At 31.6% G+C, this 25,373-nt stretch overlaps 1 protein-coding gene across 5 annotated transcripts in view; it reads right to left on the reverse strand.

Annotated features, from left to right (window-relative positions):
* LOC114340630 (elongation of very long chain fatty acids protein) overlaps positions 1 to 25,373 on the reverse strand; it is a 225,357-nt gene that overhangs the window by 17,614 nt on the left and 182,370 nt on the right. For all 5 annotated transcript variants that reach the window (XM_050646076.1, XM_050646075.1, XM_050646077.1 and 2 more), the window contains exons 4-5: positions 20,059 to 20,139; positions 15,065 to 15,364 (exon numbers count right to left, since the gene is read on the reverse strand). In XM_050646076.1, the coding sequence (XP_050502033.1) occupies positions 15,065 to 15,364; positions 20,059 to 20,139 (381 nt within the window). The remainder of the gene's footprint in view (positions 1 to 15,064; positions 15,365 to 20,058; positions 20,140 to 25,373) is intronic.

Consider the following 25,373-nt stretch of genomic DNA (forward strand, 5'->3'; position numbering starts at 1 on the left):
TTGCTGGAATCGAATTATAAGATCCTATATATTAATAATATAGGTATGCAAAGTCCTCAGATAGTGTGCTACTTTTTTTATAAACAAAATGGCGCCCTAAAATCGTGTTTTTTTTCAATTATTGCTCTATAACTCCGAAGATTTTAATTTTACAACAAAAACACTCAAATAAAAATTCACCGTGATTAAATTCTGCATAGAGACGTGTTTTTCCCGATCTGCTCCGATGAAAATTTTCCTCGGAAAATGCGGGTTTTCTTTACAAAATCTTTAATTTTCAATTAAAGTTTTAAATAAGTAATTATTCACCAATAATTAAATAATTTGGTGACTTAAATGCCTTCTTGGTTTAGATCATAGTTCCAGAAGCTGATAAAAATTAAACGAATATTTTAGCAACAATTCAATTGTTAATTAATAATTTACGGTCGCAATAATAACCAAAATAATTATGATACACCAATCAAACTTTGAAATCTTATAAAGATGAGATACCTATTTAACATTTTGTCGACAAAATATAAATTTTTTGTTTTTTTTGCATAATCTTTAAATGTTTAAAAAAAATAGTTATAAACAAATTAACGTTTCTCAGAAAGTTTTTATTATATTGTAATTTTAAAAGATAGCTAAAATGCGCATTTCAAATTTCTAGAAAATGAATGCTTTAAAACTTTTTTGCAACCATTTGCAAAAAAGTTATGAAACAGCAAAGTAAACATACGATTACTAGGGTGTTTATAAATTTTTTTAATTCTTTCAAAGCGTAGAAGTGAGTTTAAAGTACAAGCTAATTATTTACAAAAAAATATCGATTATCAGTTTAATTGTTCTATTTTAATTAAAGATTATATATATTTTTTTGTAATTTACCCGCGCGAAAGTAGAATAATACAGTAATGTAGCTAAAATTTTCACTCGGAGCGACGACCGGCCGCGCGAGACGTACACTTTTCTAAATAATATATGCTGCGTGTCAGTCGCTTCGAGTGAACATTTTAGCTCCGACTCTGTATCAGGCCTACTTTTGGGCTAAAAATTACAAAAAAAAGTATTTTTAATCTTTGATTAAAATATAACCATTGCACTAATTTTTTACATACTTTGTGAGTAATTAGATTGTACCATAGACTCACTTTTAAGCTTTGAAACAATTAAAACAAATTATAAATAACGGAGAAATCGTATATTTATTTTGCTGTTTCATAACTTTTTTGCAAATGGTTGGAAAAATTTTTTAAAGCATTCATTTTCAAGACCTATGAAATACGCATTTTAAGTATTTTATAAAATTAGAATATAATAAATAATTTCTGAGAAATGTTAATTTTTTTATCACAATTTTTTTAAATATTTAAAGATTATGCAAAAAAATGAAAAATTTATATTTTGTCAACAAAATATTAAATAGGCATCACACCTTTATAATCTTTGTAAGTTTGATTAATGTCTCATGATTATTTTGGTTGTTATTGCGACTGTAAATTGTTAATTAACAATTGAATTGTTGCTAAAATATTCGTTTCATTTTCACCGGCTTCTGAATTTATAATCTACACCAAAAAAGCTTTTATTTCACCAAGCTATATAATTATTGATAAATAATTGCTGGCCCAAAAAATTTATTTCAAAATTCGAGATTCTGTTGGGAAAACCCACATTTTCCGAGGAAAATTTTCGTCGGAGCAAATCGGAAAAAACATGCTTCTATGTAGAATTAAATTGGGGTCGATTTTTATTTGAGTATTTTTGGTGTAAAGTTAAAATCTTCGGAGTTATAGAGCAATAATTGAAAAAAATACGATTTGTCGGCGCCATTTTGTTTATAAAAAAAGTAGCACAATATCCGCGGACTTTGCATACCTATATTAACACTTTAACTGCCATGTGTGCCATATATGAACACGGGCAATTTTAGTTCTCTGCCATGTGTACATATATTGGACACAGGTTTTGTCAGCGTTTCAGCTATGTGTCCGTGGTTGGTACACATTTACCGTGTGTTTAAATGGGAATATCATTGAGTCTGGCGTAGAACTATAACATTTAAAAATATCCTGGGATTTTTTTAATTTTTAAAGGTATAAAGGATAATAAAATGAAAATTAACTGTGCATTAACTTTGTTTATTTTTATGAAACTACAGCATATTATAATTAAAAGTAACATAGAATGTAGTATTTTAAAACTAGAAAATTAGGTACTGAGAGTCAATTTTATTGTACATGTTTTAGTTATTTTTTTGTGAAAACATGGTTGGCAAAGAAACATTCTAAGCACATAAAAGGGCTGTCTTCACATCCGTTGCGTACCCATGTTATTCATTTTGTGTTTTTTACAGTATAATTTCGACCATGGAGTTCAGAGTTTTTTTTGTAACAAATCGTGCATCTGCCTCTTTTGTTCAAAGCATTTTGAGTAAGTTCATGCTTGGCTTGAACTTGTACAGGAAGAAGTACAGAAGTACATAGATTACTACTTTGATGAAGTTGCATGCACACATTTTTTTTGAATTTTGTAACTGACATTTTGTTTGGTTGATGTTATTGAAAATAATTAGTGGATTCACCAGTGAAGTACCAGTAATCATCTCAAGTGCCACTTTTCTGTCCCATTTGACAGACTTTCGTAAGCAGTTTGAGTAAGCTGTCTTTTGATCTGACATGTCCACAAATGCTTTTGCGTTATTGTACTCGACAATGGCTGCACGTTTTATTTTAGGACCTTCCCTAAGATAACGGACTATTTGTCTAGACATTAGGAACAATTTCACAATCACAGGCCGCGTGTACCAAATGAGGACACAGCAATTTTTACAAAAATAACCAAAAAACAAATGTAATTTTATGATTTTTACTAAAAACAAACACAAATAGAGTAATTAAGATGAAAAAAATAATTTGGCCCAGAAGACCCGGTACAAAATTTACTCTGAATTTACCTGGCAGCTAAAGTGTTAATAATACATAGGATCTTATAATTCGATTCCAGCAATAAAATTGCTGGTAAATAACCTTTTCCGCAAATCGCCAGGAAATTTTGACATTCCTGTCAAAATTTCTTGAAGAAAAAGTCAGGACTTCCTTACTGTAAGGAAATGTCATTTCCTTACTGTAAGGAAATGATATTTCCGTACAGTTGTTAGTGTTCTACATAAATGATAGAAAAGTTTGACAATTCAACCTCAATACGTTTCCATAGTAACCCAAGTAATTTTATTAGGAATTTCAAAGCACCATTTATTTGGGAATAAAATTATCGCGTTTTTTTTAAATCAATCAATATCTGTTGAATTTTAAACGATTTGCGGAAAAATAGTATGTTTACCTCGTAGGAAAAGCCACATTCCTGAACTCTGTGTTGCTAAGTCTCGGCTTGCGCCTCGACTTAGCAATCTTCACAGTCGTCCAGGAATGTTAAGCTTTTCCTACCCGGTAAACAATGTACTATTCTTTGTACTTTACTAATTAGACCAGCGTATTATAACTATTTTTTTTTTCAAAATTTAAAGATTATGCAAAAAAAAGAAAAATTTATATTTTGTCGATAAAATATTAAATAAGCATCTCATCTTTATAATCTTTATAAGTTTGATCAGCGTATCATGAATATTTTGGTTATTATTGCGATCATAAATTGTTAATTAACAATTGAATTGTTGCTAAAATATTCGTTTAATTTTCACCAGCTTCTGGAATTACAATCTATATCAAGAAAGCTTTGATGTCACTAAGTTATTTAATTATTGATTAATAATTACTTACCGAAAACTTTATTTGAAAATTAGAGTTTTTGTTAGGAAAACCCGCATTTTCCGAGGAAAATTTTCGTCAGAGCAAATCGTGAAAAACCTATCTCTATGCATAATTTAATTGCGGTGAATTTTTATTTGGGTGTTTTTGTTGTAGAGTTAAAATCTTCGGAGTTATAGAGCAATAATTGAAAAAAATACGATTTGTCGGCGCCATTTTGTTTATAAAAAAAGTAGCACACTATCTGAGGACTTTGCATACCTATATTATTAATACATAGGATCTTATAATTCGATTCCAGCAATAAAATTGCTGGTAAATAACTTTTCCATGAATTTTGCTAATTAGCCCAGAGTAGTAGGCGGATGATAATTAACAGCTATTTTCACTTTTGAAACTGCAGCTCTGAGCAAGTCGATGGAACTGCAATTATACCTTTTTTTTCAGGTTGTTGAGCCAGGAGATCCGTCTTCTTCCCATACTTCGTTTTGCCTGTATTTTTCCCTGCATTATGGTTTGTACTGTAGCAACACATATGCATCCACTCTCATAACGTGGTCGAGATATAAGTAGAGAGTTATGGAAATTCAAATGCAAGAGAATGAAGAGTACCCAGACAGTACCTATTATAGTCTTTACTACTGGAGCAATTCCAAAAAACCTCCTCGAAAGCATAAAAAAGCTGGGTCTGAATGAACCTTTCTGTAAGACCATTAGTCCAGGGCGCATCTGTTGTGAGATGGACGCTGAGAGGTGACTCATATTTTTTTGCGGAAATTTCTTGAAATTAACTCATAAATATAATAATAATTGAGTTATCCTCCTACTCAAAAAGGTCCGGAATCTTGTTTAAATAATAAAAATGTCAAAAAATGAAGGAAAAATTCAATTTTTTTCTTCGTTTTTTGATTATAACTTTAAAAGTATTCACTCCCGAGAAAAGTTGCGTAAAGACATAAAAGTTGCGTAATTAAATTTCCTACAATATAATAATATTATGATATTATGATTGGTTAGAAATTTTAAACATTGTCACCCTTGTTGCAAAATAGCAATAATTGCGAAAAAACCATAAAAAAATTATTCGCATTTTACGTTTTTCAAAAATTTATGCTACACTTAGGACCTTTATATTTTACTCAGAACAACTTTATGATATAATAAAACAATCCTTTAAATTTAATTAAGATCGGTTTAATAGATTTTGCAAAATACATTTTGCAATCCAGCTTTCGCCAAAAAAAATTCATTTTTTCAAAATGTTGCAGGACTGAAAATAAAGCAGATAGCAAGTTGAAATTGTTTTTACATATATAGAAGAATATTGTACCTTTCATTAGCAATTTGCAAAATAAAAATCGAATAGCTACCACGGCGTCACGATTTTTTTTAAATAAACATTAATTTTTGGTACTACGCACAGGACAGCGGTGTTCGATTCACACAAGTTGATTTCCACCAAAATTTCTTCCAATCTTTATCTAATATATTATTTTCTTACTCTATATTTTGTTATATTTTAATATTTTAATTCCACAAAAATCAAACTAATTTGATTATTGTTTGTGAATTATTGTTTAAACAATTGCATATGTTTAAAAATAATAAACTTTTATTCTTTAAGTTAAAATATATGAACAAAGAAAGTTTTTGCTAAAAAAGTGTAATTTCAAAGGTCAGAGTATGTGTTTTTATTTTGCAATAAACATATTTATTTATTTATATCGAAATGTAGTAAAAATTAAAAGTTATCAATCATTATCAAAGGTCATTGGAATGCCCAATCAGAGCAAACGTATCCGCTGTCCTGCGCGTAGCACCAAAAATTAATGTTTATTTAAGAAAATTCCTGCGCCGTGGTAGTTAACCGATTTTAATTTTGCAAATTGCAAATGAAAGGTACAGTATTCGTCTATAATTTAAAAAAATCAAACTTGCTGTCTGCTTTATTTTAAGTCCTGCAACATTTTGAAAACATGATTTTTTTGCGAAAGCTGGATTGCAAAATTTATTTTGCAAAATCTATTTATAGACCAGGGCGCATCTGTAAAAATATTAGTACATTTGGACGTTGAGAGGTGACTCAAATTTTTTTGCAGAAATTGCTTGAAAATAAATCAAATAATAATATTTGAGTTATCCTCCCTCTCAAAAAGCTCCGGAACATTGTTTAAATAATCAAAATGTCAAAAAATTAAGGAAAAATTCGATTTTTTATAACTTTATATTCGATTATAACTTTAAAAGTATTCATTTTAGAGAAAAGTCGTACTGACATAAAAGTTGCATAATTAAATTTCCTACAACATAGAATTGGTTAAAAATTTAAAAAATAGTCACCCTTGATGCAAAATAGCAATAATGGCGAAAAAAACATACAAAAACAAGTATTCGCATTTTACGTTTTTTAACCATTTATGCTAAACGTACGACCCTCATATTCCACCCAGAAAACTTTATGATACAGTAAAATAATACTGTAAATTTAATTAAGGTCGGTTTAATAGATTTTGCAAAATAAATTTTGCAATCCAGCTTTCGTAAAAAAAATTCATTTTTTCAAAATGTTACAGGACTGAAAATAAAGCAGATAGCAAGTTGAAATTTTTTTTGCTTATAGAAGTCTACGGTACCTTTCATTTGCAATTTTGCAAAATTAAAATCGATTAACACCACGGCGTCAGGATTTTTTTAAATAAACATTAATTATTGGTGCTACGAGCAGGACAGCGGATAGTTTGCTCTGATTGGGCATTCCAATGACATTTGATAATGATTGATACATTTTAATTTTTATTACATTTCGATATAAATAAATAAATTTGTTTATTGCAAAATAAAAACACATACTCTATCCTTTAAAATAACACTTTTATTAGCAAAAACTTTCTTTGTTCATATATTTTAACTTAAAAAATAAAAGTTTATTATTTTTAAACATATGCAATTGTTTAAACAATATTTCACAAACAATAATAAAATTAGTTTGATTTTTGTGGAATTAAAATATTAAATACAACAAAATATAGAGTAAGAAAATAATATATTAGATAACCATTGGAAGAAATTTTTGTGGAAATCTACTTGTGTGAATCGAACACCGCTCTCCTGCGCGTAACACCAAAAATTATTGTTTATTTAAAAAATTTCCTGACGCCGTGGTAATTAATCGATTTTAATTATGCAAATTGCAAATGAAAGGTACAGTACACTTCGATAAGCAAAAAAAAAATTCAACCTTCTATCTGCTTTATTTTCAGTCCTGTAACATTTTGAAAAAATGAATTTTTTTTGCGAAAGCTGGATTGCAAAATTTATTTTGCAAAATCTATTAAACCGATCTTAATGAAATTTACAGTATTATTTTACTGTATCATAAAGTTTTTCTGAGTGAAATATGAAGGTCCTAAGTGTAGCATAAATGGTTGAAAAACGTAAAATGCGAATACTTGTTTTTGTATGGTTTTTTTCGCAATTATTGATATTTTGCAACTAAAGTAACAAGTTTTAGACCAATTTTACATTGTAGGAAATTTAATTACGCAACTTTTATGTCAGTACAACTTTTCTCGGAAATGAATACTTTTAAAGTTATAATCAAAAAACGAAAAAAAAAATCGAATTTTTCCTTAATTTTTTGACATTTTGATTATTTAAACAATGTTCCGGACCTTTTTGAGACGGAGGATAACTCAAATATTATTATTTGATTTATTTTCAAGCAATTTCTGCAAAAAAATTTGAGTCACCTCTCAACGTCCATCTCAAAACAGATGCGCCCTGGACTATTAACCGATCTTAATCAAGTTTAGAGTATTGTTTTCTTCCCTTCTTTGAGTGCCTCTCCTATCGGAGATTGGATATCATTAGGGCGATTCTAATTTTATTTACTGCTGTTTTGAACAATTTGTTAGTGGTACAGCCAAACCACTCTCTCAAATTTCTCATCCAGGACATTCTTCTACGGCCTGGATTTCTTCGTCCTTGGATATTTCCTTGCATTATATTTTGTAGGAATGTGTACTTTTGTCCCCTCATCAGGTGGTCTAAGTATTCAAGTTTTCTCTTTTTTATATTCAGTAGAACTTCTGGCTCGTTATTTTTTATTCTGCATATTACTTCTTCATTTGTAATTTTATCCACCCAACTTATTCTTAGTATACGGCGGTAGCACCACATCTCAAAGCTTTCAAGATTTTTAATATTTCTCTGTTTAGGAGTCCATGACTCAACACCGTAGAGCAAAGTACTGAATACATAGCATTTTAACATTCTAGTTCGTAGATGAGTACTAATATCACGATTACAAAATAATTTTTTCATTTTTACAAAAGTAGACCTGGCAATTTCAATACATCTTTTTATCTCGTGATTTTGGTCACCTGTTTCATTGATAAGGGTTCCCAAGTATTTGTATTTGTTTACTTTTTCAAGTTGGGTACCGTTTATTGTGATACTAGTGTCATTTATTGGATTCTTACTGAAGGTCATATATTTGGTTTTTTTGACGTTCATCCTTATGCCGTAGTTATTACATATCTCATTCATACTTTCAACTAGATGTTGTAGATATTCCGCTGTTCTTGCCATTATCACAGTATCGTCAGCATATCGAATGTTATTGATAACTTCTCCATTGACTATTATCCCTTCGTTTGCATATGAGAGAGCTTCTTGGAATATTTGTTGGCTGTAGATATTAAACAAGAGCGGTGACAATATACAACCCTGTCGTACCCCTCTACGAATTTCTATTTCGTCCGATGTTTGGTCTTCTATTTTTATATTAGCTCGCTGATTCCAGTACAGATTTAATATTATTTGTATGTCTCTGGTGTCAATGTTCTTACTCTCCAGGATTTCTTTGAGTTTACTGTGGCGTACTTTGTCAAACGTGGTGACAAACGTAGACAGCAACCATCTTGCGGTATTATAACAGTACTGTATATTTTATTGAATATATGCAATATTATGGTTACGGATTTATCATTCAAAAGCTTCAGCAGTTCTGTAGGGATTTCATCAGGTCCGTTTGCTTTTCCATTTTTAGCGTTTCTTATTGTGTATTCTATTTCTTCTTTCAATATGTATGGCCAAGTTGCATTGATTATCTGAGTTAAGTTGTTTCTATCGTCTTCAAATAATTCATTCAGGTATTCTGTCCATATTTTTATTTTATTCTATAGATCTACAATAAGATTTCCATCTTTGTCTTTAAGTTTACCTATTTGGCATTTCTTTATGCTTCCTGTTATCTCTTTTACTTTTTTGTGCATATTGAACGCATCGTACTTTTTCTCATAGGTTTCCATTTCTTCACACTGTTCTTTAATCCACGCCTCTTTGGCTTCTTTTATTCTCTTTTTTATGTGTTTGTTTATTTCTTTGTATTTGTCTAGGTAATTCTTCATCTTTCTTTTCTGTTCCATCAAGTGTAGTATGTCCTGTGTCATCCACCCCTTGTTCTTTGTTGTCGTTTTTGTCAGATATTTCTTTCCTGCTGTTTGTATAGCTGTATTTATGTACTTTATTTTTGGTTAACGTTATCTGTATCGTTAATTTGTTGTTGCACTGAACTGAGGTTTTCATTTATTTCTTCTCCTGTTTCTTGTCGTATATTTTTGTTTCTAAGTTTATCTAAATCTAGTGTCTTTCTGTGTGGTCTCCTAATCTTTTTTGGTCTCGCCTCTATCACAGTAACTACCGGGTTATGATCTGAGCCTATATCAGCTCCTGGGTACGTCTTAGTACATTTAACAGCATTACGATACCTCGTTGCTATCAGAATGTAGTCTATTTGATTTCTCACTATTTTTTCTTTGGTATGTTGTGGAGATGTCCATGTATATAATCGCCAAGGAAGTAATTTGGAAAGGGTGTTTGTTATTACGAAGTCTTCGCTCTGGCAAAATTGTATCAATCGATCTCCTCTGCCGTTTCTGTTTTCAAGTCCATAGTTTCCTACATGTTCTCCTACCCTACCTTGACCGACTTTGGCATTAAGATCGCCCATTATTATGTTAATGTGTTGCTTTTTTATTGCTTTCAGCATTTCTTGTAAGTCGTTGTAGAATTGTTCTATTTCATCGTCATCTTTATCTGCTGTTGGTGTATAGACTTGAATAACATTTATTAAGTTATTTCTTTCTTTAATGTGTATTAATATTAAGCGTTCTGAGTAAGGAGTACAGGTAATCAGAGAATTTTTCCATTTCTTTGAAATGATGATTCCAACTCCGTACCGATGGGTGTTGTTGTCGATTCCGGAGTAATAAAATATGCCGTCATTTCGTGTTGAACATTTTCCAGATCCTGGCCATTGTGTATCGCTGATTCCTAAAACATCGATGTTTAGTCTATTCATTTCTTGTTCAACATTATCCAGTTTCCCTGCAGAGAACAAACTTCTCACATTCCACGTTACAACTCTTAAAGTTGTTAGTTTCTGCATTTTTGTATTGTTTTACTGTATCATAAAGTTTTTCTGGGTGAAATATGAAGGTCCTAAGTGTAGCATAAATGGTTAAAAAACGTAAAATGCGAATACTTGTTTTTTTATGTTTCTTTCGCAATTATTGCTATTTTGCAACAAGGGCAACAATTTTTAAAATATTTAACTAATCGGATATTGGAGGAAATTTAATTACGCAACTTTTATGTCAATACAACTTTTCTCGAAAATGAATACTTTTAAAGTTATAATAAAAAAACTAAAAAAAAAATCGAATTTTTCCTTCATTTTTTGATATTTTGATTATTTAAACAATGTTCCGGACCTTCTTGAGAGGGGGACCTTCTGCAAAATGAGTCACCTCTGAACATCCAAATGTACTTATATTTTTACAGATGCGCCCTGGTCTACATGCAGAATAGGGATGGTGGTTGTTGACAAACACCAGTTTTCGGTTATACCGGTATTTTTTTACTTACGGTTTAACCTGTCGGTTATAGCTAAAACAACCGGTCAAAACAACCGGTTATTCCAAAAACCGGTGTTCGGTTTTTTTAATCAATAGTCAATAACCATTAGTTAAAAATATTACTTTTATATACACTTTAGTTTGCGATACTCCACTAGAATTGGTATCAATATTATCGATATCGATACTCTTGAAATAATATATCCATACCAAGATAATAAATCTATATATAAACGGTTCAGGATGGCTTGTAGCAGGGCACATCTAGATTCATTGGAAATAATGTGTTCGAAACACTTTCTTTTAAGTATTTTCCTATATAGCAAAATATCAAATGATTCCAATTTTTCGCACATATCTTCGTTCATAGTACGTCTTACCAAGAGCTAGATTGTGGCTCTTGAAGGAGTTGAACGTGGATCTAGCTTTTCAGATAGCCGCCCTTAGATCCGGTTTGTTGGTCCATTCTTCATTTATGTTGGTGTCAAAGTAGCTGTAGTTTATTGCACTTTCTACTGGGGTTTGGTTGACGTGAATTGAACCTTCTGTTATCTTTATCTTAATAATTATCATGAAGTTGTTGCTTTATATTTACAGTAATCTACAATTTTTACACACTGATGAAAAGACCTGAGAGAATGGTACGAATGTACATCAAACGAACTTTTCAGAGCAGCCGTCTCCAAGGTCCGAATAGCTATGATGATTGCCGACCTCCGTCGCGGAGATGGCACTTGAAGAAGGAAAAGATGAAAAGACGGTCGATCTATACTATAGTACGTCCCACCTTGACTTTACAGTATAGGGAACATAGGCAATGTTACGAGTGTTTTTAGCGCGGTGATTAAATTACAACTGTTTTAGAAAGACAATCTACAATTTTAGGATTCGTATTCGTTTAAGTTTATTTGATACTATAGTGATTACGCACATGAATCCCAAAATTGTAGATTTCCTTTCTAAAACAGTTTTAATTTTAATCTCTCTAATGTTCGATTACAAATTCTTTTTGATAAAATCGGCATCACCGTGCAAAAAACTCTCGTAAGGACTGCATTGCCTATGTTTCGTATACTGTAAAGTCAAGGGGGGAAGGATTATAGTTAAATCCGTATGTTAATGTCCCGTCTATGCTAGGTTTGAAGAATAATATACTATGTACTAGATGTCTGGCTTATAGATTTTTTTATACCAGCTTATAGAAGTTTATCTGTAAATATATGAGGACCCCATATAATATAATATATTATGGACCCCATAATATATAAAACAACTTGCCTATTTTTCTATGAATTCATTATTTTTTTCCAGAAGTAACATATCCGGTTTTTCAGCGGTTATTACTTTAAAAAGAAAAAAACCGGGACAAAAAAGATCCGGAAAAACCGATTATTGCGGAGTAAGAAAACCGGTGTTAGGATATAACCGGTAGGTTTTTCCCATCCCTAGCAGAAAGCTGTACTACTCTCGACGCGACGGCCAGATGTATACGAAAATTTTTGGAAGATACTCCTGCATACCAAGTCACTTATACAGGGTGTCCCAGACTAATTTAGCCACGCTATATCTCTTAAACGAATAGAGATTTTTGAATGTGACAAAAAGTGACATATTCTACTTGTAATACACTTTAATATGGCGTACAAAAAAATCATCCCCTAAATATTCATCCCTTAGTTACAACCCTTAACTTTAATTTTTTTAATAGCACCCTGTATATTTTTTTATAGTTTTAAATGTGGTCTTTTATCGTCTATTCAACACATCTTTTGAAAATAAAATCGGTTCGTAAATAACCAAGAAACTATCAGTTTATTTTTGTTAATTGTGTGTCCCAGACTAATTTTTCCAGGCTATATTTCTTAAACGAATAGAGATTTTCGAATGGGACAAAAACTGATCTATTCCGTTTGTAATACACTTTCATATGGCGTAGAAAAAATTCATCCCTAACTTACAGGGTGCTATTTAAAAAAAAATAAAGTTAGGGGTTGTAACTAAGGGATAAATATTTAGAGGATAATTTTTTTTCTACGCCATATTAAAGTGTATTACAATTATGTAATAGATCAGTTTTTGTCCCATTCGAAAATCTCTATTCGTTTAAGAAACATAGCCTGGATAATGGATAAATTAGTCTGGGACACATAATTAACAAAACTAAACTGATATTGTCTTGGTTATTTACGAACCGATTTTATTTTCAAAAAATGTGTTGAATAGACGATAGAAGACCATATTGAAAACTATCAAAAAATATATATGGTGCTAATAAAAAAATTAAAGTTAAGGGTTGTAACTAAGGGATGAATATTTAGGGGATGATTTTTCTACGTCATATTAAAATGTATTACAAGTAGAATAGACCACTTTTTGTCCCATTCGAAAATCTCTATTTGTTTAAGAGATATAGCGTGGCTAAATTAGTCTGGGACACCCTGTGTAGCCCAGTAAATTAACGGGAAATTCGGCGTTACCGTGTAATTTTCAAGGGCAACTCCGAATTGCATGCAACTCCGAAAATTTCTCACATGGAATTATCAATGGCGTAAGTGTAAAAGATGCTGGAGTAAAATTTTATTTCTTATAATGAAATGTCCTTGATGAAGTGTCGTTAAACACAATGTTAAAATATTAGAAAAAAAAATCATCCACAACTAGATAACTTAGAAAACGATCTCTGGAAGCTTGACATAAAAGAGTATGGCAACTCGTAGTTTGGGATCGAAAAAAATAAAGTATGGTTCAGGAGGCTTGATCTCCACAATAGCCTAGTAAATGAACGGGAAATTCGGCGATCCGGTGTAATTTTCAGGGGCAACTCCGAATTACATGAAAATTTGGATTTAGGTTCTACTTACCCTCCACTTCAAAATTGAGATTGTGCCGTTGGTTGCTTTTACTTGGGGGGTGACAGTCACCCCTTCTCGGGAGTGAAAAAACATACGTTCAAGGTAAGACAGGAAATGGATAAATTGACTGATTTTAAGCAACTTTTGTTCTATAGAATTTTTTACGTAAGTCAATACTTTTCGAATTATTTGCCATTGAAAATGTTGATTTTTCGACAAAAAAACTACGTTTTCAGGCGGTTTTTCGCAAATTACTCAAAAAGTAAATATTTTATCGAAAAAAAAAAATCATTAGCAAAAGTGTAGTTTATAAAAAACCCAAAAAATTGTGTATCAATAAAAGTCTATCAATCAAATAAAAACAAAGTTGTAGCTCATGAAAAATACGTTCTTATTCGTCTAATTCCCAATCGAATATTTCAAGGTGAAATCACCGAAAAATTAAGCACTTTTCGGGAAAAAACCCATTTAAACTTTTTTAAAGTGTTTATAAAAAGCTTTGTTTTAATTGCTAACAAAAGTTTTAGCGTTAAAAATAAGCGAGTTACGCACTTTATAAAGTTGGCCCTCTTTTTTTGTAAAAAATCATGGAAATCTCGCCGTGTTTAGCTCCCCAAATGAAATTAATCGCTACCGCTTTACAAACAATTTACTTACCTATATATTTATCTTTTATATGATCTGTCAGTCTCACCGGTTTAAAGCGTTTATTTTTGAAAGGATTATAATTGAGAAAGCTTGAATGGGTCACTAATCACGAGTGTATGCAAATTTTGAACAGCCATATCTTAACCAATTTTTATCTTACGGAGAAACAAAATGAAACTATCATATTTATAATAGCAAAACCTACATTTTTTTAGTCTTTAAGATTTTTCTTATCACTAATACTTTTTAAATTAAAAAACCAAATGTTTTCAAAAATAAGTACTTCAAACCAATAAAACTTACATATCATATAAACAATACGCATACAGTTAAAATAGATGGCAAAGCCATTAATTTCATTTAGGGTGCTAAATAGAGGGAGGTTTTCATGATTTTTTTACCAAAAGAAAGGGGCCAACTTTTTTTTCAGTGTAACTCGTTTATTTTTGATGCTGTAAACTTTTGTAAAAAACAAATAATAAGCTTTTTTTCGATACTTTAAAAATGTTATGCCTTATTTTAAACACGCGTTTTTCACCCCCGAGAAGGGGTAAATGTCACCCCCCAAGTAAAAGCAACCAACGGCACAAATTCAACTTTAAAGTGGAGGGTAAGTAGAACCTAAACCCAAATTTTCATGCAATTCGGAGTTGCCCCTGGAAATTACACTCCAAAACGGTCATTTATTGGGCTAATAGAGTATTTCACGTTAAGAATAGAACATTGCGGAGATAGCCCCATGTATTTCTTCTGTAGGTATCTGGGATGAGTGATTTTTTCCTTAGATGGAGTGAGGACCGTATGGCTCAATCTGATAATAAATAATTACAAGTTTAAGCTGTATAATATGTAATTAATTATGTTAAATTTTCTTAATACCAAACTGACTTACCAATTGCATTGCTGTAATATATTTCTTCCACCACAAATATTTCTGTATCTTTGGTCCAAAGGCTGCTAATGAATAATAACTGTACATAATAATATGTACAAAACAGTTTATAAATCCTATTAAGGTACCGTGACCACCGGGAACATACTTTATTCCTCCCCATGACACCATGGGCATCACGGTGTGGTGATACATATGCAGGAACGTCACTTGGTTTTGTTTTTTCCTAAGTACGAAGAATACTGTGTCGAGAAGTTCCAATAATTTGTTTATGAAATATAGATACATTAAGTGGCGCATCTACAATTAAAAAAATGTATTAATGTTACAAATTTGGTAGTTTCAAATGGTAGATATTACTTTTGTTAAATATCTAGTTGTTGTTATCATTAGAAAAGCCTAATGCGACAAGTCACGCAGTATGTCCGATTTGTCAATATGTGAACAGAATTATTATATTATTCATATTGTAAACAAATTATATTACCTATAAACGACATTATATTAAAATAATATTTTTAAAATTGAATAAAGAAATTTTATTATTTATTTATTGGTTAGGTTCTACAAAAATTATGTTATTTGACGGTTCTAAAAATTGGCTACTTTATTCATACGTTAGCAGATGACGTTATAGACCAGGGCGGATCTGTGAAAAAACGTATATTTTTGGATGTGCGAGGTGGCATTCTGATTTTTGCAGATAAAGTTAGGTGACAACTTCAACAATAATAGTTGACATGTTCTTTCTCAGATATGCCCGGAACATTAATAAAAAAAATTAAAATATTTAAAAATTTCGAAAAACATCGATTTTTTTCTACTCTCTTTGCTTATAACTTTAAAACGATTCATTTTGGAACAAAGTCGTAGTGAAATAAAATAAAGATAATTGAATTTTTTATGATAAACAACTGGTTAAAAATGTCTTAAAGTATTTTTTTTTATTTAGCTAATGCCTCGACAACTAATGGCCATTGGCATGGTAGGTACGGTAGTTTTGAACAGTTAGGTACCTAGTGTCATGTGTAGTGTGTGTGCTGAGTAAGTGTCTTGTTACTTTCCAAAGTCGACGTCATTGTCTTTGCAAAGAGACGCTAATTGTATCCGAACGTCTGCGGTCCCTCCGATGAGTACCGATCCCACAAGGACAGAAACTATATTCATTTATTAATTTATAATAAATGAAAAATTCCTGACCCTGGTGAGATTGGAACCCACAACCTTTCGGATTTTTTAGATCCAAAGGCAGGCGCTCTTACCACTGAGCCACGGAGGGGGTCAAAGTATTATCCTTTCTGCAAAATAGCAATAAATACAAAATAAGGGGGCAAAATAGGCCTGTTTTTATTCAATGTTTTTCAACCAGTTTGGTAATTCGCTTAGAAAATTCTTACGACATACTTAAATCGTTCACCAAATTTCATTAAAATCGACCTAATAGATTTGGAAGAATAATTTTTCAGTCTAAATTAAAAAAAAAAAGTTCAGATTTCCCTACGACTTTGTTCCAAAATGAATCGTTTTAAAGGTATAAACAATGAAAGTAGAAAAAAATAGATATTTTTCGAAATTTTTAAATAACTATTTAATTTTTTTGTTAATGTTTCGGGCATATTTGAGAAGGAGCATAAGTCAATAATAATTATTGAAGTTGTCACCTAACTTTACGTGCAAAAAACCGAATGCCACCTCCCTATTAGGAGTTTATTGAATAATTTTAATTAAAATATAAAGATTTAATAAAACATAAAAAATCTTGGTCCAATGCTATTTAATTGAATTCATTTTTTTCGAATCCTGAGAAAAGTAATAAGTATTTTTGAAAAATTTAAACGCAGAATGAAAGATAGGTACAGTGTTGCCGGGGGTCGAATGTTCATGAAAACTTCTATGTATAATGTTTATTTTAATAAGTTACGGGGCTGAAAATAAGAGATAATTTAGTGTGATTTTTAATATCAAATATTTCGTTCAAAAGAAAGGTTTTTTGGCCTTCGGTAATAATGTAATCTTTCATTGTGCGTTTAAATTTTCAAAAATGTGTATTAATTTTCTCAGGATTTGAAAAATTGAATGCATTTAAATAGCATAGGACTAAGATTTTGGGCCTGCCCCCTTTTGTAAATTGTTTAATGTATCATGACTTCTAATTTATTTAATTTGTATGTATGTTTAAAATCTAATAAATACTGTCAAATACCGAGGTGGACTGTTGCCTAGTATCGAGGTGGATTGGGCCACCCTTTATTTTATATACATATTCACGACACCGCGATCATGGCTAAAAGTAACGAAGATCTTCAATTCCTTATAGATCGAGTCACACTTTGCATAAGCACTTGGACAGCAAATAGAGCCTTTCGGGTTTCTTAAGCCATCGCGGAATCCAAACTGCCTTCATGATACTTGTTCTTCGCATTTTTTACATATTCTACCGTGTATCACTTTCAAAAACGTTTTAAGTAAGTGGCTCATTAGGCTAATTGTTCTGTAGTCTTCGCATGTCTTGGCATTTACTTTTTTTGGTATAGTAACGAAGGTAGAGTTTAACCAACTTTGGGGTATTTTTCCACTTACTTATATTTTGTTGCATACAGTTGTTATCCATTTTATTCCCTGTTCATCCATAAGTTTTAGGAATTCTGCACAAAACTGGTCAGACCCTACAGCTTTACTACCTAGAGTTTTTTTAATAGCTGCTGACGTGACTTCTTCAATGGAAATCGGCCCGTTTGGTATTCAGTATATTCAATGGAAATCTGAATCTGTCTTTCATCTACATAAGTTACTTCCACATATTTCTTCCAAGTGCCTAGTATTTCTTCCACACATAACACTGGTTTGCCTTGGTTATCTGCCAATTACCCAACTCTACTAGGTTTGTATAAGCTTGCAGCTTCTTTAACTTTTTTGTTCATATTGAATGAATCGTTTTTATATTGCAATTGCTGTATTTCCGCACACTGTTCTCTTAGTCGTGAAGCCTTAGCTATTCTAATTGCTTTTTTGATGTCTTTATCTATTAGGTCTGGATCCCGCGTATGAAAAAAAAGTTGATTAATAGCAAGCTGAAAATTTGTTAATAGCTTAAGGGTGTCTAGTCGGATAAACTTAGATATATGGGAACACTGGAACAGGTTAAAAATTTGGAACGGTCAGACCACGAAAACGGCACATTTATTTTGTCCGACAGAATAGACTTAAACTCTCCGAACAGAGATTAAACTCTTATGCAAAAATCAGACTGCTATTTATCACCTGTCACAATTCCTGTCATTTGACATATTCTAAATGTTCCACTCATTAAAACGCCCATTTGGTGATAAATAGCAGTCTGATTTTTGCATGAGAGTTTAATCTCTGTTCGGAGAGTTTAAGTCTGTTCTGTCGGACAAAATAAATATGCCGTTTTCGTGGTCTGACCGTTCCAAATTTTTAAATTGTTCCACAATTAAAGCTGCCCCTGTTCCAGTGTTCCCATATATCAAAGTTTGTCCGACTAGACACCCTTAAGCTATTAACAAATTTTCAGCTTGCTATTAATCAACTTATTTTTATGCGCGGGATCCAGACCTACATATATTTTTTTGTATAATGACATGTCCTGATCTTTAGACTTTCGCCTTTCTTCCATCATATCTAAAATCTCGTTTGTCATCCACGATTTCTTCTTTATTTTTGCTGGTTTGAGGAATTCCTCTCGTATACCTATTCCACGAATATACGACTGTTTTGGATTACCTCGACACCGAATATTTTACTGTGCAAAATACGAAGAACGAAAGTAAATTGCAAATTAGATTGTTGTTTATTGGAATAATTATTAGAGCCATTTACTTTCGTACTTCTTATGTTGCACACTAAAATATTCGTTGTCGCGATAATCCAAAACAGTCGTCGTATATTCGTGGAATGGCCTATATATTGTCTTTTGAAACTGTATGCAACTTTTCTAGCTACTGGTCCATTGCATCCGATTGAATAACGGTATTCAAGTTGTTCTGTATATACAGAGTGGGCCAAAGAAAACAGTCCACCTCGATATTTGGCAGTATTTATTAGACTTTAAGAAAATAAAGAAACAGGTTGATTTTTGATCAAAGGGGGCACATTTTTACGGTATATACATCTGTCATTTGTCAACCCCTCCGTTCCGTTTTCCCACCCTTATTTTTAAATAGGGAATACGGGTCGTGTGCTACCTCATTTGAAAGGTTATTTAATTCTCTATTCATTAGTATTAACGTTGACATAATTATTTATACAGGGTGTCCAAGAAAAATTATTTTGAATTATATCAATTGACACAAAACGAAGAATGCATGCAATTAATTTAACTCAAAATACATTCTACTACTGACAGAAAACAGTAGTGTTTATAAAAAAGAGAAAATGTTTATTTGACAAATAAATATTGTTTTTTGCTTAAATTCAATATTCAACCTACCAAGAGGCAGATGGGTGGCAGCTTGAACATTGAAATTAAGGGAAAGACAATGTTTATTTATCAAAAAACATTTTTTTTTTGTTTTGTGGCAGAAGTAGCATGTATTTTGAATTAAATAAATTACATGCATTCTTCTTTTCGTGTCAATTAATTTAATTAAAATATCTTTTTTGATACCCTGTATAAACAATTATGTCACTGTTAATATTACTGAATAGATAATTGAATAACTTTTCAAATGCGGTAGCATACGACCCGTATTGCCTGTTTAAAAATAAGGGGTAGGGAAGTGGAAGGGAGAGGGTTGATCAATGACAAGTGTATGTACCGTAAAAATGTGTCCCGCTTAGATCAAAAATCGAGCTGTTTCCTCATTTCCTTAAAATCTAATAAATACTGCCAAATATCGAGGTGAACTGTTTTCTTTGGCCCACTCTGTATACTGTTTTACACTCTGTTCTGTGTTTTGGTCTTGTAATAGCCTGATCTATATACAGATTCTTAAATTGTTAACAGCTTAACAATATACATTTTTAATGCTTACCTCTTGTGCTTCAGGTGCGTCAGAATAATCAATTGGCTGACATTTATAGCTGTATTTACCAAACCAGCCTATTATACCTCCCTAAAAAATTAAAATGTTTTACTCAATGAACAGAACAATGCCTTAGATACGAATTTTTTTCTTTCTTATACAGAGGGGTTCAGTAATATGTGTAAATGCCCTAACATATTCAGTATAAAGCTAGTGTTAGAATGCCGAATGTCAAAAGTGGAAGTAACTAGAAGGATAGGAAATAAACCGGAAATAATACTAACTATCAAAAGACGAAAACTTAAGAACTTGGGACATGTGATGAAAGGGCGAAAATACACATTATTACAACTTATTATGCAAGGCAAAATCCGAAGAAAGCGAAATGTGGGAAGATGAAGAACATCCTGGCTTAAGAACTTACGGGAATGGTTCGAATGCAGTAGTGTAGAGCTATTTAGAGCGGCAGTCAACAGGGTCCGCATTGCCATGATGATTTCCAATCTTCGATAGAAGATGGAACTTAAAGAAGAAGAAACAGAATTCAGAGAGGAATTCGACAGACTGGCAAAAATGAAATAAACACAAATGTAATAAACAAATCAAAAATACGGTAGGTATGCGGCAAAATAAACAGTACTGAAATGCGTATGCCTCAAATATGTAAATGTCATTCGCCGAAATGTACTGAGTGGTTTCCGAACGTCGTTATAACGTATATGAATGTCGTGTTAACGCCTATTTCATACTTTACGACTTTGGTCGTCACGACAAACGGTCGTAACGACAGTTTGTCGTACATTCCATTAGTCCAATATAGCAATATACGAAGCCTTTCATATAGGACGACCACGACTAACTGTCGTGCCGTTGCTCTTCGGCTGTCGTCCAATGCCACTGCAATGGACGACGGTTGTGTCGTGCCGTGCTATCAGTGAACCACGGACATAAATTAATGCTTCTATACTTAACGACAGTTAGTCGTGTAGAGCCAGTGAATCCAGTGGCACGTACATAACGGTAAACAATATAGATGAGGAATTTTCACCTACATAGATACAATACATAGGTAAGCATCTGGTTGGTATTATTTTATTTTGAGGACAAAAATTGCAAGAGACTTTGTGAGGACTTTGTCAAAGTGCCGAGGAATAGACCCTATTATAAAATGCATTATTATCAATGTACACTATTATAAAAATTAAATCATAAATGTTTCATCAAGAATATCTAAAATTTGTTGTTAATAATTTAAAGATTCTTTTATTGCACAGTTTAGTGTCCATGGACATAAACGTAGATATATATTCTTGTTTTATTAATGATTATTTAAATATGTATAGATATTAATATAATCGGTATATTAAATAAAATAAAACCAGTTTTTTAGACGGATCTTTTAAATATTGAAAGATGAAAATTGAGCTCAATAACAATAATAGTTATTGTTCACTAATTAAATATTTATTAACAAAATAAATAATCTTTTTCTCATGGGCATCTTTCAATGCGTCACAGTTTTTTGATTTCATTCTAACGCATTAAATTGTATGTGACAGAAAAAAGGCACGTCTGTGATTACAGACATGTATAACACTTATTCCAGTTGTCGATAGATGGCGCTATAATCGAAAAAAAATTATTTATGAATTATATATGTCTACGAATATAATCTGTACAATTTATAAGACTATACAAATCAAAGAAAATACCATTTTATAAATGCAATAAACACAATTGATTTCTTTTTATGCCAAATTGCAAATAAAATGTGACAAATGTCATATTTAACTAAAATGTCATATTAGAATAAATGTTATAAATGTTTATTATCACGGACTTACCTTTTTTTCTATCATTTGTGACGCACTGAAAAATGCCTATGAAAAGGACTCTATATATTTTTTATACAACATATTATGCTACTGGACTGGAACAACAAAAATGGTACAACAATCCTTAAAGCAAGCATTTAATTTAATAAGCTGGGATTACCAAAAATGATCAGGGCGGACAAAAACAACATTTATGTAATTTAATGTTTTGTATTTTGATAAATTCTATGAAGAAAAATTTGGAAGTACACCGCAAGAAAGGCTGAGAGAAACAAATCACATGGGGGAACAATTAAGAGAGATTTCAAGAGAAGAACTGGTAGAATCGATACGAAAATTAAAGATAGGTAAAGCTCCAGGCTTCAGGGGAGGATGAAATTCCACCAGAAATGATCAAATCTTTAGGAGAGAAAGGGAAAGACTGGTTGTGGACAATATGCAAAGATGCATGGTAGGAGAAAATGATCCAAAAGATCCGAAACTCGACCGAAAAGGCGAGGAAACTCTATGTCACTGATATGCGGAAATGATTAAAAAAATTATTTTGGTCATTTCTTAAACCTCCAAAAAGTGTATGATATAAACCTACTTCTTCTCTTCTTCCATTGATTGGATGCACCCAATATAGGCGATTACGTCTCTGTTTTTGTTACGGCGATAAATTAACCATAAAGCCAAAATTTTTGCCCGATTCATTCTACGCCCTGTGCTTTCTACTACAATAAGATGAATACTGTCGTAAAGTGTGAAAGTCCGATGAGCACGACAAACGGTCGTACGACCGTTTGTCGTGACTACCCAAGTCGTAAAGTATGAAATAGGCCTTAATGTTAGGTGCTTCGTGCTTCACGATGGTTCTCAGTTTTGCAGAAATTTTTTTTATCGTGGACTACTGTATCGTCGGTCATACGGTAAAGGTTGCGAAATCGGTCCAAGTTTAAAATCAACAATGGTTCCAGTAGGACGGGTCAATCTGTCACACGGCCAGGGAGTCTTTTTGAATGCTGCGTGAGTATTTTGGGAGATCTCCACTCACCACACCTAGCGTCATCTGATGCGTATACAGGGTGAGTCACCACTAACGGGACGGAAGATTACAGGGAAATGGTAAAAGATTTGAGAAAAATTTAAATTGAATAGTTTGTAAGTTGATAAAATCTACATTTTAAAATTATTTTGGAATATACAGGGTGCGCCAATAAATGGCGGCGTATCAAAGTTATATTTTTTCTTATGGAACACCCTGTATTTTATTAAATTTTTTAATTATCCGCAAAAAATAAGGTATAGTTTCAAAAGGTTTCCCTATACCTATGTACAGAGTGTTCTGAGTTATGTTGACTTTTCTTAAAATGTGAAGTTTAAAAAAAAGGCTTATTCTCAAGTTATTTAAGAAATTATCAAAACATTACTTTTACATCTAAATAGTTGGATACTGGTTGAATGTATTCCATGATTAATTATTATACATTTGTCTACAGGGTGTTCAAAATTTACAGTTTCATTATTGGAGTATTCAATGTGTCATATGATTCTTATTTTAAATGGAACACCATGTATATTAATAAATAATTATACTAAACAAATTTACCTCTTTCGAATGGTATATGGATGTCCTATACCTAGGTGTCATAGTTTTTGCGTAATTTACAATTATTTAAATTCTTAATCTTTAAATCGATTTTAAAACAAAAGATGTAGTTAATTAATGTCATTGTATGACATTGTCAGTTTATGACATTACGGTCTGGTAATTATCAAAACTATAAACATCCGTGTATGAAATTCAATTTTTTTTTACTTAAAAATGGCTTTGGCAGGGCCAATTACATTCAAATTTAATTGTTCCTAAAAATGAATAATCACGCTATCTATGAAAGAGTAGACATGCTACTTTGCATTGGGGAATATTTTTAAAATTGTCTCTTAGCTTCTAAAGTTTACGCTTTAAAGTATCCTGATAGAAGACACACAAACAGGACGTGTTTAAGAGATTTCTCGATAGATTCTGTGCTAATGGTAATGTTGCATAGATACGAAAAGTTAAATAACAATAAACCATTTATTTTTGATGACGTTAACGAACTTGATGTACTGCTTTCTGTTACGGAAAACCCAAATACTAGTACGAGAAAAATTTCGGGTCGATTGGAAATCAGTCAAACGAGTGTATGTAAAATATAATATAAGAAAAACCACTATCATCCGTATAACACTCAACTACAACAGCATTAGACAGAACAGGAACGTTTAATTTTTCGTTTATAGACTTTAGAATTTGGAGAAGATCCTGATTTTTTTAAGAATGTATTATGTACAGACGAATCTACCTACTTTTCATAATAATCGTCTAGTTAATAGACATAGCTTTCATTTTATTATGATACAGGAAACAAACATTTTACTGTTGATCGCCAACACCGATGAAGTGTTAATGTTTGGGTAAGTATTCTGAGCGAGTACGTTATCGACCCATATTTTGTTGACGAAAATCTGAATGGAGCAACTTTTTTAAATTTCTTAAAACAAGTTTTTTGGATCCTTCTTAAAACCTTCCACTTAGCGTGCGAACAAACATATGACTCCAATTGGACGGAGCTGCTGCTTATTTCTGACGTTGTGTTAAGAACAACCTCAACATGAAATTTAGAAATAAATGGATAGATAGATTCGGTCCATATATTTGGCCACCTAGGTCACCAGGATTGACCAAGATGAATTTTTTAAATGGGGTTATAATAAAAATATTGTAAATGCTACACTTCCTACCCTACTACCTCAGATGATATTTTTATGAAATTAAGAATTTCGAACGTTTTTGCTTCTATAGCCCAGCTATGTAAATAATGTAAACAAATCATTTAAAATCGGTTGTTGTATAAACATTTTGAATGTGTACCTATTACATAAGTGATTAATATCCATGGTGTTCTGTAACTGTAAATTTTGAACTCGCTGTAAATAAATGTGTAATAATCAATCATGGGATGCATTAATTATAAGATTATTACCAGACCGTATTGCCATAAAATGACAATGTCATACAATGACATTAATTAACTTCATCTTTTGTTTTAAAATCGATTTACAGATAAAGAATTTAAATATTTGTAAATTACGCAAAAACTATGACACTTAGGCATAGGACATCCATATACCATTCGAAAGAGGTAAATTTGTTTAGTATAATTGTTTATTAATATCCATGGTGTTCCATTTAAAATAAGCATCATATGACACATTGAATAGTCCAATAATGGAACTGTAAATTTTGAACACCCTGTAGACAAATGTGTAATAATTAATCATGGAATACATTTAACCAATATCAAACTATTTAGATGTAAAAGTAGTATTTTTATAATTTCTTAAATAACTTGAGAATAAGCCTTCTTTTAAAACTTTACATTTTAAGAAAAAAGTCAGCATAACTCAGAACACTCTGTACATAGGTATAGGGAAGCCTTATGGAACTATACCTTATTTTTT

This window comes from Diabrotica virgifera, chromosome 3 (assembly GCF_917563875.1).
Source record: "Diabrotica virgifera virgifera chromosome 3, PGI_DIABVI_V3a".
Lineage (NCBI taxonomy): Eukaryota > Metazoa > Arthropoda > Insecta > Coleoptera > Chrysomelidae > Diabrotica > Diabrotica virgifera.